This window comes from Lissotriton helveticus, chromosome 11 (assembly GCF_964261635.1).
Source record: "Lissotriton helveticus chromosome 11, aLisHel1.1, whole genome shotgun sequence".
In the NCBI taxonomy this organism is placed as follows: domain Eukaryota; kingdom Metazoa; phylum Chordata; class Amphibia; order Caudata; family Salamandridae; genus Lissotriton; species Lissotriton helveticus.
This window is the reverse complement of record NC_136072.1, coordinates 807,295,009-807,310,787: the sequence shown is the minus strand read 5'-3', so window position 1 is coordinate 807,310,787 and position 15,779 is coordinate 807,295,009. Positions and strand designations below refer to the sequence as shown.

General features: G+C 43.8%; 1 protein-coding gene across 1 annotated transcript in view; it reads left to right on the top strand.

Annotated features, from left to right (window-relative positions):
- LOC144790897 (uncharacterized) overlaps positions 1–15,779 on the top strand; it is a 127,870-nt gene that overhangs the window by 89,951 nt on the left and 22,140 nt on the right. Inside the window, exon 8 of the mRNA XM_078665541.1 lies at positions 13,741–13,886. Within this exon, the coding sequence (XP_078521667.1) occupies positions 13,741–13,886 (146 nt within the window). The remainder of the gene's footprint in view (positions 1–13,740; positions 13,887–15,779) is intronic.

The following is a 15,779-nucleotide window of genomic DNA, read 5'->3' as shown; positions in this document are numbered from 1 at the left end:
AGAAGCATCACTCTGATCAACAGAGCTATTGACTATCATATGCAAGTTTGTCCGAAACGCCCAAAATAATAAATACTTCTTTTTTTTGTTTTGTTGCTCCTGTTGAGCCCTTTACAATGAATCGTTTTCATTGCCCCCTCCAAGAAAAACCCCCAAAAATATAAAACTGTTCCGAAAAATTCAAAAACAGTAAAAAAATGTTCAGAAAAATTAAAAAAAAAGTTCTTTTCAGAACTACCTCCCCGTTATTAAAAAATTGGTACAATATTTGGAACTGTGCCAACCTCTATTTCTCTTAGTTCGCTTCCTAGTTCGCTCGCCGGTACGCGAACTGGAAGCGAACCAAAAACAGTAAGTATAAGGGAGGGAAACACACACTTATGTTAAAATAAAGACAGCTATAGGGGAGTAAACTAGAGATACTATTACCCGTAATCCACTGCTGATGATGTCACATATTACATCATTCATGACATGCTCAGTGACATCATCAGCAGAGGATTGCGGGTTTTTTGACAACATGCCTTATCCACGGTTTAATAACGCTGCCTTTTGCTTTATATAAGTTTTCAAATTGTATGAAATATATACCAATAGGTCGTTATGAACCTTTAGGTAGTGCTTTTCTTCATGAGGTCTGGTCGCTTCCATACACATACAGATGTTTCAAAGATGATCAAGAAGTTTATCTGAATGGAGAGGAATGCACTGAGACGCCAGATCATTCACTAATGTGTAGGCACATACAGTTACACGGTTCATGCAACAAACACCGACCAAATATGGCTTGCGTGTTGCAAGGCACGCCAGTTCCTGCTATCATCCCCACGTTCAAGTTGTTGGAAAATGGTAGTTATTTGATGCTCAATAATGAAGATTGTTCTGAGTTAATTAAAAGTATTCCTTTTATCGTAACAGTAAGTGAACGGGTTATTTGCTGCAGAAATGTTCTATTTCCTCCCACACATGAACATAGGGAGTTTTCAATCTGGCCACAAATACCAACCTTGGGACACGTTTCAACGGCATGGCAAGAATAAGAGCTCTTTTGTCTCAGAGAGAGGTGGCCTTGAGTTCGGCCCGTGAAACTTTCGTACTTCACATAGCGAACACCCGTACAGAGGTGCACACCCTTTTCAATTAAGATTTGCCTTTCAATTTCAGCAACATGTTTCCGACTATCTTTAACGCATCCTCCACAAAGTCCCTGACACACTTTTTTAAAGTTGTTACCAGTGGTCTCGTGACTTCATTTGAGAAAATCTTTGGAGTCATCCCTGCTTCCTTTCATTGTATTTTCTGCACTCTGGTTCGTGGATTGGCATTTTTACTTGCATTACCAGCGGACGCTCTTGTGCTTTTTTACATTTTTAAATATGGATGTCCCTCCTATGCAACCTCCGACCCTGCAGCTGCTGACACTGTTCCGCAATCGCATGCTAGAATATTATGGCACAATGCCGTTGGCGATATTAAGCACGGCATATGGATTATCTTTTCGGTTCTCCTACTTCACCTGTGTCCAGCCTGTATTTCACTGCCTGACCTGTGATTTCGATTGGGCCATTGATTTGTGTCTCTGCGGACCGGTTTCTCCTGACGTCGACTTTAATCAGCTGATGACTCCTATCATTACTCACGAGTTGGTTTGTCCTGGCGAAAGGATTATGGCTGTGGCATTGATGCATGGACTACTTGGTCCCTGGAATTTACTGGCGGCAGCACAGTCTTTCTTGGAAGAGAGCTTTCTTGAAAACCCACCGAGCTGTCCTCTGATGGTGATAGAGGATCCGGTGCTGGGAGAGCACGTATGTTCTTTTCCGCTTTTAAATTGGATGGCTGAACTGTTTTCGGATGAAGACGGTGACTTCCTATTGGAGGCTGTTGCAGCTTATTTTGCATACACAGTTATGTCATAGACCTTTTTCATGTTTGATATGCTGAGTACTAGCATTTCATTGACAATTCATTGACTTATTTATCAAGTTTTTATTATTTACCTTGCCTATTGGCTTAAGACTCGATAAAGTACTTGGCTGTTTTATTTTTCTTTAGCATTAAATTTTCCTAGTTTTTAATGCTTTACCTTGCGGACCGTCCACATATAAACTTGCAATCTGCTCTCATGAGATGGCACTTCTATTATCTTATTCAGTTCGTTTCCGGATCATGAGGAGGTGTCATCTAGGTCCTGGATATCTTTACACCGTGTTAAGTTAGCATGGGCTCATTACCGGTTAAAACGCCATTTTTCCTTTTTTGCAACTTCTGCACACGACACTTAGTTGTTGCTTTAGCTTTCCACCTAGTAGTTCATCGTGGTTTACATGAGAATAATATGTTATTGGTCTACTATCTGCTTTACTTGTTAAACTATATCTGTACAGCGAGTGCTAAAGTTTCAAGAACAACACGATACAGAATTGTTATGAGGTCTGATCTCCACGACTTCATACTCATAACATAAGTGCAACTTCTTCCAATTCTGGGCATGAGGCGGGTTTTATATTGCTTTGCCGAACACACATACACAACAGTTGATGCGGTTCACATGAAGAGAGAGCTGGTGTATGGTGATGTGATTCCTTCAAATCTAAGACACTAAAGTATGGGCACGCCCTAAACCAACACAAAGAGACCTTCTTAGCAAATAATATAATATGTGTATTAGGGAGGGTGAGATATAAGCAGCCGCGGGCCGTGGAGGGAGTTACGATGGGGCAGGGAGGCGGGGAGGGGAGAAGCAGGGTGGAGCCCTCTCTACCTTGCCCCTCCCCCTCCCCGCCTCCCTGCCCCACCGTAACTCCCTCCACGGCCCGCGGCTGCTTATAAGTGTTGCTAACTCTTATTCATTTACAGCATGTTAACATACTGTCACCATTCGCTTTTTATGTACTAGTAACTATGCTGGTAATTTTGCTACTGATAATATGTGTACTTGTATTCTCCACCCTGCTTCTCCCCCTCCCCGCCTCCCTGCCTCACCGTAACTCCCTCCACGGCCCGCGGCTGCTTATAAGTGTTGCTAACTCTTATTCATTTACAGCATGTTAACATACTATCACCATTCACTTTTTATGTACTAGTAACTATGCTGGTAATTTTGCTACTGATAATATATGTACTTTTATTATCTAAGGTACTACGCCTGAGAAGACGGCATTAGTAAATAAACATTTCAAATACACATCTGTTCTTCTTAACTCCATGTTCTGGTTTCTAAGAAATCTATAACGACCGACTGTTCATGAGTTCCACGTATCCTGAGGTACTATAAGTTCATATTCTGGATTGTCTAAACATTGAGAGTTTGTTATATCCAATGTGACACTGTACCTAGCTTGCTAAGGAGTTTTTGATTACTAACGTGAGTTTTGGGACACCCTAATTCGCCGAGGTTCCAATCCTCTGTCCACAGTTCTGTGTGACAACAGAAACCCTGCGACAGGGGCACCCCCGACCCTTGCTGGAGCTTCATCACACTTGCGATACAACTCCAGCAATGCATTCGCCGAGGTTCCAATCCTCTGTCCACAGTTCTGTGTGAGAACAGAAACCCTGCGACAGGGGCACCCCCGACCCTTGCTGGAGCTTCATCACACTTGCGATACAACTCCAGCAATGCGCCACCTTTACGGCACAGATACATCACGCATCTGTGCTGTTTTTGCCCCATGATGCGCCGCATTGTAAATGCAGCACACCATAGGTGACGGAACAGCGGCACAGAATGACTAACACATCCCTGGTGATGCGCCAGTCATCATAAATGTATCCCTATGCTTCTTATCTTGTTAGAGATGAACCGCCATATATATCATCAAAGTTTTTTGCATTTCCTAAATAGCGAACTTTAAGGAATAAATAGCGATTCTTTACCATTCCTAGTTTGCGATGAGCTATTTGCTAATTAGCCGAATGTAGCCCAATGAAGCCCAATGTAGCCCAATGTAGCCCAAAGATGGCCGCCAGACACACAAAAAAACAAATGTAGCCCAAATATCAGCCAGATGTAGCCCAACTATAGCCCAGTGACAGAATGACCAATCAGCTTCGCAAACCTCCGTTACGCGAAGCGGAGCGCTGTTACAGATATATATCTTTTTTTGAACGTTAATTTCTCAAAATCCACTGGAGCACATATATTGAGACCTAGCAAAGGCACATCGGGCTACCAGTCCCTAATATTTTGCCAAGTTTCGTGCAAATCCATTCAGCCGTTCAATTATTATTATTATTATTTTTTTTTGCCCCGCGGGGCCCTTTTAAAACCTCCACATCAAACCTAGGGGGTCAGCGAGGATCTACTATGCCCCCTTATAGTTATTTCCCCCTTTGTTTTGACCTCCTCTTGTCTCTCGATCCTACCGAGAGACAAGATGGCGGCCGCTACGGACTGTTTGGAATGTTGACAGACGCCGGAGAACCAATCAGCTTCGCTTCACAAAGCTCCGTTGCGCGAAAAGTCCGCGAACCAGAGCGCTAACCGGTCCGCTGTTACAGATATATATCTTTTTTTAAACGTTAATTTCTCAAAATCCACTGGAGCACATATATTGAGACCTACAAAAGGCACATCGGGCTACCAGTCCCTACAATTTTGCCAAGTTTCGTGCAAATCCATTCAGCCGTTCGGGCTAAAAGTGAGGCCAACCGCCCTATGGAAAACTCAATGTTAAAAACACGTTTTGGGACCCCCCTTTTTTCTCGGCCCCCACTGGACGAACCCCCCCCAAATTTTCAAGGGCTGCTCAGAAACAAAATGTGCCATTTTCCTGAAAATTTCAGCCAATTCCGTCCACAAACGCCAAAGTTATTAGACATAGAATTTTCAAAAAACCCATAGAGAAAAAATCCTAACTATATATACCTACTGGCGACCGCCAGTAGGTAATATATATATATATATATATATATATATATATATATATATATATATATATATATATATATATATATATATATATATATATATATATATATATATATATATATATATATATATATATATATATATATATATATATATATATATATATATATATATATATATATATATATATATATAATGCCAAAACGTCTTCTTGGTTGCTGGAAACAAGACGAGGCAAACCCAACTTTGGTGCAAAATGTATTTATTGATGCCCGACACCAAACACCGCCACTACGCGTTTCAGCCCGAAAAGGGCCTTGATCCCATGACACTTCTGAGAAGTAAGAGTGCAAATTTAAAGCAAAAGTGCATGCCTGAACACAGACCATTGATTGGTTAACTGTCTTAGAAGACATACTATCGTCAACTAATGTTACGGGTCAAACCATGTCAATCAATTTCAAAACAGAATAAAATAATTGTAAAATACGATAATGAGGCAATAAGTTAACATGACTGACAATGTCAAACTAGCAGCATTTTGAATTAAAAAGACCATAAATAAATAAATAAATATGCTTTTTATAAAACATTCAATAAATAACTGCCTTAGTACTGGTAAAAAACCTTAATTTACCTAAGTACAATTGCTCTCCCATATTCTGTTTGCTGGTAATTGTTATGGGAATGTCACTATACATATCCCTATTCTTAAAAGCAGTGTATTGATGACAATAAATTAAGCCCTAGTGGGCTAATATTCTGTGATCACATAAATATATAAATATAAATATGTGCAATGTCCCGCAAAAACAATTCAATGATTTTATGGCATGCTGTGCAAAAAACAAGTGTTGAGAATAATAAATATTCTGGTGTAAAAAATATATAAAAAGATTTTTTGTTAAAAGACCTAAACTAGGTCAATAAAGCAGTTTGCTGACAGCGTTCAATTACAGTATAAATAATCACAGATAACAGTCATCACTGGCATTTAATCTTTTTGGTACTTTGCAATCGAATAGAATGATGTGCCTGGTCTCTAACCTACGGAGGAGTGCCTCACGGTCACCCCCTCTCCTAAGTGGAGGGACACAATCAATTACAAAGTATTTGAGGCCTGCAGGATTTTTGTTGTGTCTTTCCTCAAAATGCTGAGTGTATATATATATAGCCAAAGGTGAATGGCAGTTGCCTGTGGGCTCCAAAACATTATTGGTGCTTGGTGAATTGCGAGACTGCCACCAATGCCACCAAATATCCTGAGTCTCTTGAAATTCCCCATAGAGACAAATTCCTTTATTCAGGCCAAAGTACAAGCGATGTGTTTCGGACGCAACTAGCCTTGGTTGCAATAAGTGACGCCATTTTTCTTTGGTGTATATACAACTTTAGTGCAACATCCATCACCTAGTATGTCCCTAGATGTCAGCCACGTTCAGCTCAATCTCATAATCTGGTGATCACCAGGTACAAGAAAAGTGCCTGGTGTGGTAGACGTTTTTTGGTTGGGACAACTACACTCTGGAATTCTCTCCCCAAAGGTTAAAAGATGAGAATCACCTGTTGGCTTTCGTTTTATCTATTGAGACCAGCGCCTTTACACCTGCGGGTAATTGTTTTGCACTTAAAAATCTCCTTTTCATTTCATTTCATAGACATAAAAGACATGCTTCCTGCTCTGATAAATATAAAGATAATTCATCCTCCAATATATACCTTTCTAAAAAAATGTTTATAAAGTCAATCATAATTGTCTTTAGGTTGTAAAATTTATGATCACTCAATCATTTGCAGGGTAATCCTCCCAGGTCAGAATCACATATAAGGGTAACTTGGATTCAAGTGCTCCCACTAACTCCTATATCACTGGGCCAATTAATTCAAATCATGCTCCGTACATATCTTACTGACCATTTTAAAGACAAAGTGGCTCACGTCTCAAAACATTGAACAAAAATATTGTAAAGCTTTATGAATTACAATAGGTCAAAAATATATAATTGTACATTGAACTTCTACATCATGCATTTTAATGGTGCGCCTCCAAATTTCTTCTTTAGCTCTCAATCCCACCCAATAGGGCAAAGAAGAAATATATTATTTTCGTTCAATGTTTTCAGACATGAGCCCCTTTTTTATGGTTGATGTTGCACTAAAGCTGGATATACACCACTGGAAAATGGTGTCACTCATTGTGAACAAGGCTAGTTTAGCTGAAATGCGTCAATGTTTATATCCCTTGGCCTGAATAGAATTATGAATTTGCTGAACCACTTCTGGAGTGCAGGTCTTTCTTTGGAAAAAAATTGAGAGAAACAGTATGTATCTATCTATCTATGTATCTATGTATCTATCTATCAATCTATCTATCTATCTATCTATCTATCTATATCTATCTATCTATATATATATATGCATATTTTAATACAGTTATGTTCAATTAGTTGGTGAAATGTATTAGCTAACTTATGTTTATTGTTGGACCTGGCCCTTTTTGGCAGGTTCACCCCTAAACTTTTTGCTTTTTCCTAGCCTGTTTCTGTGACCTGGTGTTGGTGATATTAGGCCTCTGCGCACTTTTTCACTGTGGTACAGTGTAAAGTGCGTGCGCTCTCTGTGTATGTATGGTGAGTGACTAGCCCTCCCATAGGAATGAATGGGGAATATGTGTGCCCATGGTAGTTCCTGATGTGTGGGGAGTGCAGGGTCGAGTTTGGTCGGTGCAAACTCGTGAGATTTAATGCTGCGCAATGGTATATGCGGCATGATTGTGTCTGGCGTGTGATTGGCTGAGGCTGGCTGGTGAGCCTGGCTCCAAGAGTCTGGGAAGGTCTGCCCCGGTGGTGAATGAAGTGTTTAGCATGCTGATGTGAGGGGAGGAGTGAGCCTGGGCCTGCTTGTGGATTGACTGTCTGGTTTGAGGGTCCTGAGTGAGGCTGGGTTTTCCCCACACAATGCTGGCTCCACCCCCTGGGGTGCGTCTGATGTCCCTAGCCTGGCCAGTGAAAGGAATTCCCTATAACCAGTTCTAGCAGGTTCTCACACTGCCTGTACCCTTTAGACAAAGGATTTTGGTCAAGCACTCCCTCGATATTCAGCAATCCCTGATGGAAAATAATTGGGATCTTTTATTCTTAACCAAAACTTGGCTGAATGAGGAAAGTAACCCCGCGATTACTTTGGCGATTCCGGACGGATTTAGTATTATCTGTGCTAACCGCCAAAACGGAAGAAGGGGAGGTGGAGTAGCAATTATTTATAAAAATAAGTGGACTATCTCCTCCCCACACTTTGATCCTATTGATAGTATAGAGGGGCTCCCCTTTAGTATTAACCTCTCAGCATCTGTTTCTTTTTCAGGCCCGTCCAATTCTAGCCCTATTCACCTTCGGGCATTACTGGAATACATCACCCAAGCCTGCACCCGCTATGCCAATTATACTGTCCTTGGAGATTGTAACCTACACATAAAAGACCCGGCCTGCTCTTTGAGCTTGAATCTTTTATCTACCCTCTCGGCCTGTGATATGTATCAGCTAGTGGCCCTCCCTACTCATAGAGCCGGGCACACACTAGACCTAATCTGTTCCAACCTTACAGCGATGAGAACTGAAGACCCTATTCCGGTTACATGGTCAGACCATTTTCTAATTCCCTTCACCACCTCCTTGACTCGCTATGATAGACCCTCCTCCGCCGCAAGAGAATTCGGACGAAATTGGAGCAAAATTACATCATCCACGCTTGACGCCCACCTTAAAGATCGCTGCCCCCGTCCGGCCACGGATTTAGATACTTGCATCTCTAATTTTAACGAATGGATTTGTCAGGCTATCGACTCCCTGGAACCTCGTAGGCCGATAAAAACATTCAGATCCTCCCCAGCTGCCCCTTGGTTCTCGGAGGAACTACGCCACTTGAAATCTGCTTGTAAGGTGCTGGAGAGGCGCTGGAGACTGGATTATTCCAGTGACAGTAAAACTCATTATCGTCAAGCACTGAAGGAATATAGGAAACAGATTATAAAGCATAAAAGAATCTGCCTCGCCGAGAAGATTGAAAGAGCTAGCAACGCCCCTAGAGAAATCTTCTCGATTGTTAGATCTTTCACGGATCCCCAAGCTCTTATTCGAAAGCAGCAAGCCTCTCAAAAACTCGGTTCCCAACTCTCAGAGTTCTTTGAGGACAAGATTGCCCAGATCCATGCATCCTTTCCGACCAGTGGTGAAACTGAGTTGCCCACGGCAATGGCCGGGACTCATATTGCTAGCCCCACCCTCACAGAATTTACAGAAATTCCCCTTGAAACTTCCTATCTAGAGCTACTTAGATGCAGGTCAGGCAGCCCCGGGGACCCATGGCCGGCTAAACACTATAAAGGGCTGGCCTCCTTTCTCAACCCTTACCTTAACTCTATTTGGAATACCTCTTTAAGTTCGGGGGTTTACCCGGAGACCTGGAAACATGCGTTCCTAGTCCCTATCTTAAAAAAGGCCAACGCAGACCCTGAGAACCCGGCTAATTACAGGCCGATATCCCTCCTCCCTGCTCCAGCCAAGATTCTAGAAAGGCTAGCCCACCAGCAAATCGCACGCTACATTGAGAATAACGGACTCTATCACGATTCCCAGCATGGTTTCCGTAAGGGCTACAGCACGGAGTCGGCCCTCATTGAGATGGCAGATTCAGTGCGCTGGACATTAGATCAGGGATCGAGGGCGGTGTTGGTGCTGCTGGATTTATCAGCAGCATTCAACACCGTCTCTCACCCTCTACTCCTGAATAGATTGAGGGAGATTGGAATTCAGGGCAAGGTCCTTAAATGGCTCGGCTCGTTTTTATCCAATCGGTCACAACAGGTCCATACCCCCCCTTTCACCTCTACTCCTAGACCATTGAAATGGGGTGTGCCCCAGGGCTCTTCTCTCAGCCCCCTTTTGTTTAATGTTTATTTTTCCCCTCTGGCTAACTTGATCTACTGTACGGGAATTAAAACGACGTCCTACGCGGACGATATCCAGCTTCTTTTCACATTTAATGAACCGTCCCTCAATGCCTTTGAACCCCTCAAAACCTGTATGAGAGACATTGCTAAGTGGATGGACCTCAATTTTTTACGACTAAATGCAGTGAAAACCGAGGTGCTCTTTTTTAATCAGCCACCCCACTTAGCCCAAACTTATGGTGGCCGGAAGAACTGAGCCAAGCCCCCACTCCGAAAGATTCCGTTAGGAACCTAGGAGTGCGTTGGGATGAAAAATTATCCTTTGAAAATCAGGTCCATGCAGTCTCAGCCGCCTGTTATTCTAAGATAAGAACTCTAAAGAAACTAATACATTTTCTCCCATCTGCGAATAGAAAAACCATTGTCCATGCTCTAATCATTTCTCATCTTGATTATGCCAACGGACTGTACCTAGGCCTGACCAAAGGCCTCTGCCTGAAACTTCAATTGGTACAAAATGCCGCTGCACGGTTAATCGGAGGCCTCACTCGTAGGCAGCATATTACCCCTTATCTGAGGGAATTGCACTGGTTACCCATGAGCAAACGAATAGAGTTCAAGGCTTTGACACTGGCCTATCGTTCCACCAAGGGCCTCGGATCTGCCCATCTACGCTCTACTCTACGGCCTTACTGCAACTCGAGAGCCCTTCGATCTAACACCAAACTCCTGCTGGCCACCCCAAGATTCAAAAGAGCGCGAGCCGGGGGCAGAACCTTTGAGCTGGGAGCCGATCAAAGATGTAATAAACTTCCCCTAGATCTGCGTAAGAGTACCTCTGAATGTGAATTTCGCAAATCCTTGAAGACCTTCCTATTCTGCCAGTAATTCTTTGTATTCAGAGACCCTGTTTCAATCCATTCAGCGCCGGGACACCCCGTTGGGGTAGCCGTGCGCTCTACAAATGACACCATAATATTAATAATTTGGGTATAAAAAGGGTGCTGTGACACTCTAAAAATGTTCTTGTTTCTGACTTGAATCTGCCAAGGGAGTGCTGCTGCTTGAGCCCAGGGGAATCCCTGGGCCCTGCCCAGCCCCTGGATGCCTGGAGGACTTCTGGGGGACCCCTCTGCCTTGCCTGGGCTGATTGGGGGACTTTGCATTGCTCTGGGACCCCTCTGCTTTGCCTGGGGAGATTGGAGGACTTTTCTTTGCTGATGGCGCCCTGGGAGTGCTTTCCTTTTTATTGCAGGACTCCTGGGTACATCTAGCGCTGGGAGCGCTGTATCCGCCCTTAGCGCTTGAGAGCGCTTTATTTTAGCTTATAGCGCTGTAAGCGCTTTACTTTGCCCCCAAGCGCTAGTAGCGCTTTTATTTTGCTGCCTTGAGGGTGCCCACCCCTCATCTTGCCGAAGCGCCGCTGGTGATGGTGGGAAGAGGGCCGCCGCGCTGCCCGTGGCGACCCGGAAGCAGCTTGCAGGCTGGCCAATGACTGCGCGGCCCCGGGAAAAGGGCCGGAAGTCCTGCCCGCCGCCGCCGGCCCGAGGAAGGAGAAGTGTGGGCTGTTGCGGGGCTCCCGTGTGCTGAGGGAGGCCCGGGAAAAGAAGAGGAAGTGTGGCCTGTTACGGGGCTCCCATGTGCGGAGGGAGCCCCGAGAGAAGAAGAGGAGCATGGCGGCTGGTGGTCGGGGCTCCCGTGTGCTGGAGGGAGCCCCGGGAGAAGACGTGCAGCCTGTCGTCCTGCAAAGGGGCGGGAGGCGCAATGCCGGTGCCTGCCCCTCCGCGCTGCTCGCCTGAAGCCCCGCAGAGGAAGCGCCGTTGCCCGGAGGAGCCCCCGCCAGGAGAAGAACAGCCCGGTGAGTCGAAGGGCTGGGGGGCTCTGTGTGGGCTACTGTAGGTGCCTGTTGAAGGCACAGTGACGGCAAAGAGCGGCCCCACTTGGCAGCTGGCCGCTCCAACATTTGGGGCATGATGATTTTAGGAGCTTGAGAGCTCCGCTACGGCAGGGGTATATTCAGGGCGGCCCCAGATGGCAGTGGGCCACCCCAACGTTCTGTCTATGGTCCCTGTGGCCCGTGTCCTCCCCCAGTTGTTTTGAGAGCCACGGAGGCTCTAGGGGGGCACATTATTATTTGAGTCAAGAGGGGCTCACCGCCCACCTGATGTTTAGAGCCCAGTGAGGCTCTTGGGGGACACGAGTGTTTCAGAGCCTGTGTGGCTCTAACGTTCTGCACAATGGGGCATGTGTTATGTCAGAGCCTGTGTGGGTCCAACGTGGACACAAGTGTTTTCAGAGCCTGTGTGGCTCCAACAGTTGGTGCAGTTTTGTTCTAGGGTCAGTGAGGACCCCAGTTTTATTTCCCAGCTGCCCAGCAATTAGTGGGCAGCTGCACCGTTTAGGTCTTGTGATTGTTCCCAGGTGCCCAGCAAGTCGTGGGCACCTACAACGTTTAGGTTTTGCGCCGGTGGCGCACCCCTGACTGGCGCTGCATTGGCAGCGCGCCCTGACATTCTGGACACAGGGCTCTTTAGTCCCTTTATTAGATGGGGGGCTGGTATGTGATTTCATTTAGGCGCAATGTGATTATCTATGTGATGCTAATTGCCTAATGTGAGTTTTGCGCAATGTGATGTGGTGCCAGGAAATGTAATGCATTTAATATGATTACGCACCTTGATCTTACACCTCTGAATGTTTTTATGCATCATGTGTTTTTGCGCTATTGAGTTATGTTCTGGCACCTCTGAATGTTTTATGCATCATGTGTCTTCCTTGTTATTACACCGCTGAATGTATGTTTTATGCATCATGTCTTTTCTTTCCTTACACCTCTGAATGTTTTTAGGCATCATGTGTCTTCTTTCCTCGCACCTCTGAATGTATGTTTTATGCATCATGTGTTTTTCCTTCCCTACACCTCTGAATGTTGTGATGCATCATGTGTAATGTGTTCTTGCTTACACCCCTAAATGAGTTTTATTCTTAGGTGGTTGTTCTTTCCAGTACAGGTGGTCCTAGTGAGGTCCTGGTCCCCTGCGTGACATTCTCCTAAGGTGGTTAGGGTTGCGTAGGTGGTACTTACCTGTTATCAGTAGTTACTGGTTGTGTGCTATTCTTGCTAATTTGTGCTACAGTGATTTTATATCCTTTTATTCTAATTTCTGACAGTATTTCTATTTCTAAGAGTGTTGATCCTGACAGTGGCCCATGTGGCCCTGTCTTGTGAATAATCCCTTGTGAATATTGCCCGTGCCAGTTGGCACAATGTACATGTGTGATTTCTATCTGATGTGATTTTGACAATACAGAAGTTATTTTCATATAAACTTGTGTGGAGTTCCTTTTGTGGTGTGCCTAGGATGTTGTTGCTGTTGTGTGCTGGCGCAAATGCTTTACACATTGCCTCCGAGTTTAGCCTTACTGCTCGTGCCAAGCTACCAAGGGGGTGAGCAGGGGTTATCTTGGCGTGTGACTCCCTTCCCCCGACTAGAATGGTGGTTTCTGCCTGGCTTTGGCATCAGCCTTAGCCTACCAGAAATAGCCAGTTCTAACATTTATCCTTGCCAACTATATTCATATTATATATAATAATGCTGTAAGCATTCCGTACCTTGATACATAGGACCTGACTTGGGGATTGGCGGACGGGTTCTCCATCACAAACGTGACAGATATCCCGTCTGCTGAATTACAAGTGTCATTGTATATAATGCATGTGGAATTCGGCGGACGGGATATCCATCAGACTTCTGATGGAATATCCCATTTATCGTTATTGCTGCTAGATAAACATTTTTGATCCAGGTCTTCGTTTGTTAAATAAAATATTAAATTAATTTGCCTGATAATAATGCTGTTTATTTCTGCGTCCTCATTCGTGGATCGCTTATGCGTGTTCCTTTCTGTTTTGGCGCAGAGGAAACTGATGTGGAACTCTCCTATCAGGAGGACCCAAAGCTGTGCCTGCAAAGCTCTGAATACTGGTGCCAGAGCGAAGAGACGGCCTCACTATGCAAGAAAGAAGATTACTGCATGGAGCTCTGGCAGAACGTCCCTGCAGAGGTAAGTGTTCACAAAATAATTCTCACCTTGAAAAGTTTTGCTTCGTTATTTTTTCCTTTGGCACAGGGGCTGACAAATATTTTGCTTAATTTGAGCCACTGGTGTCCGGTGCTCAGCACCAGCACTTAATCATCGCACTGGTGCTTTTCATGAGCAGTTAAGGACACATTTATGGTAGGTAGGGAGGAGTAAGTAATTTGCCCAGAATCACAGGATGTTGAGCCAACACCAAGTCAGCAGCTCTGGCCATTATGCCAGACTCCCTCCCAACTTTCATGGTTGGTAGTTGGTTCTGTTTATAGCGCCGCTAACAAGAGAAATGGGCTGGTGCAAGCTGCCTACTGACGAAAGCCCTGGCACTTTTTTTTTTTTTAACAAATTAACCACTGGCACAGATGTATAACGGGCTTTCGTTTTCTGATATTTTATATGGTTATTCACAATTTGTTATAGTGACGTTGTCTTTTTTTAATGTGGTCTGATTTAAGATGGTGGTTAATTAAAGATTCTGACGTGTTGCCTACTCTGTGCTGCTTGTGAATGAAGCAGTATCAGAAAGGAAATGGTCTCCGAGGCATGAAAAAGTACTCCTGTCACCGTTATTTGTCAAGGTGGGTATATTTCAAGCTGGCGACCAAAACTTCAAACAGTGGTCTATATGTAGGAAAATACAACAGAGGTACACAGATTGCACTGGAGAAGTGATTTTGTTTGGCCTTACTATAAGGTATTAAATGATCAGACAGTAGATTAAAATATGTAATTGTTACATTAACAATAATGGCACAGTAAGTAAGGAACAACCCATGCTACTATTTTTTTCACATTTTGCAGTCATAGGCACAAAACAAGCACTGTTTGATTTGGTATGGCACAATCATATACTTTTGAAAGCCACTGTCGTCACAAGCTGCACTCTGATGCACACCACAGGCAATATTAAACGGAACTGCTTTCTGTTTATTTTCATGAAGCAATTTATATGGCATACGATGCCTCAAAACTTTCTAATGAGCATAGCTGATTCACTGGCCAAGGAAATTCTTTAGGTCTCGTGCTGGCTACGACTTTTCGATTTTACCAACACTATATGTATACTATACTTATTTATAGGGACTTTCAACCAGCCTTCTTCATACGTTGGTTTGCTGGTGTGTCATTCACAGTTTCCTTCTGCCCACTACAGCATGGGGCAGTGTGTCAGCCCACTGGATCTATTGTCTAACAGTGTGAGTGACAGCATTCTTCCTTTTTACTGAGAGCACTTCCAAACACACAATGTAGTTCCCACAAATGCCAGTCCCTGCCTCGGCAATGAGTTCTTTTTGAGACCAAAAGTATTTTTGCTGTTAAGCAATGTTTTTATTTCGTTTTAGATTGACAAAGGCCCAACAATAAGGTTTTTTAAAAACACGACAAAGCAAAACCAGCACTGATTAAGCCAATAGGCTGACAGCCAAGCCCAAACCCAGACCTTTAGCCTTTGCCAATGGTTGTTTTTCAATAGGTTTCTTAGAATTTGTATTATAGTGCACAACTTTGATAAACTCAGCTAGAATGGATTCTCTAAATGATATGCAGCACACAAAAAAAGTCATACGTACAGCATTTAATGGGAAAAATATGTCCCTAGACAACAGTCATCTCAAAAGTACAACGACATATACATCCAGTAGTACAATTCTTGAAGAATGAAGTACATATCAGTTAGAGAATTTAATCATTTAGAGTAAGTCCATGGGGACCAGTGTGCATATATATCTTAGTAACTTAGCTTCCTGGTTGAAATACAGGCTGGCGCTGTCATATTTCCCTCTTTGACTCACCAGACCTTTTGCCTTTGCCAATGGTTGTTTTTCAATGTTTCTTAGAATTTGTATTATAGTGCACAAC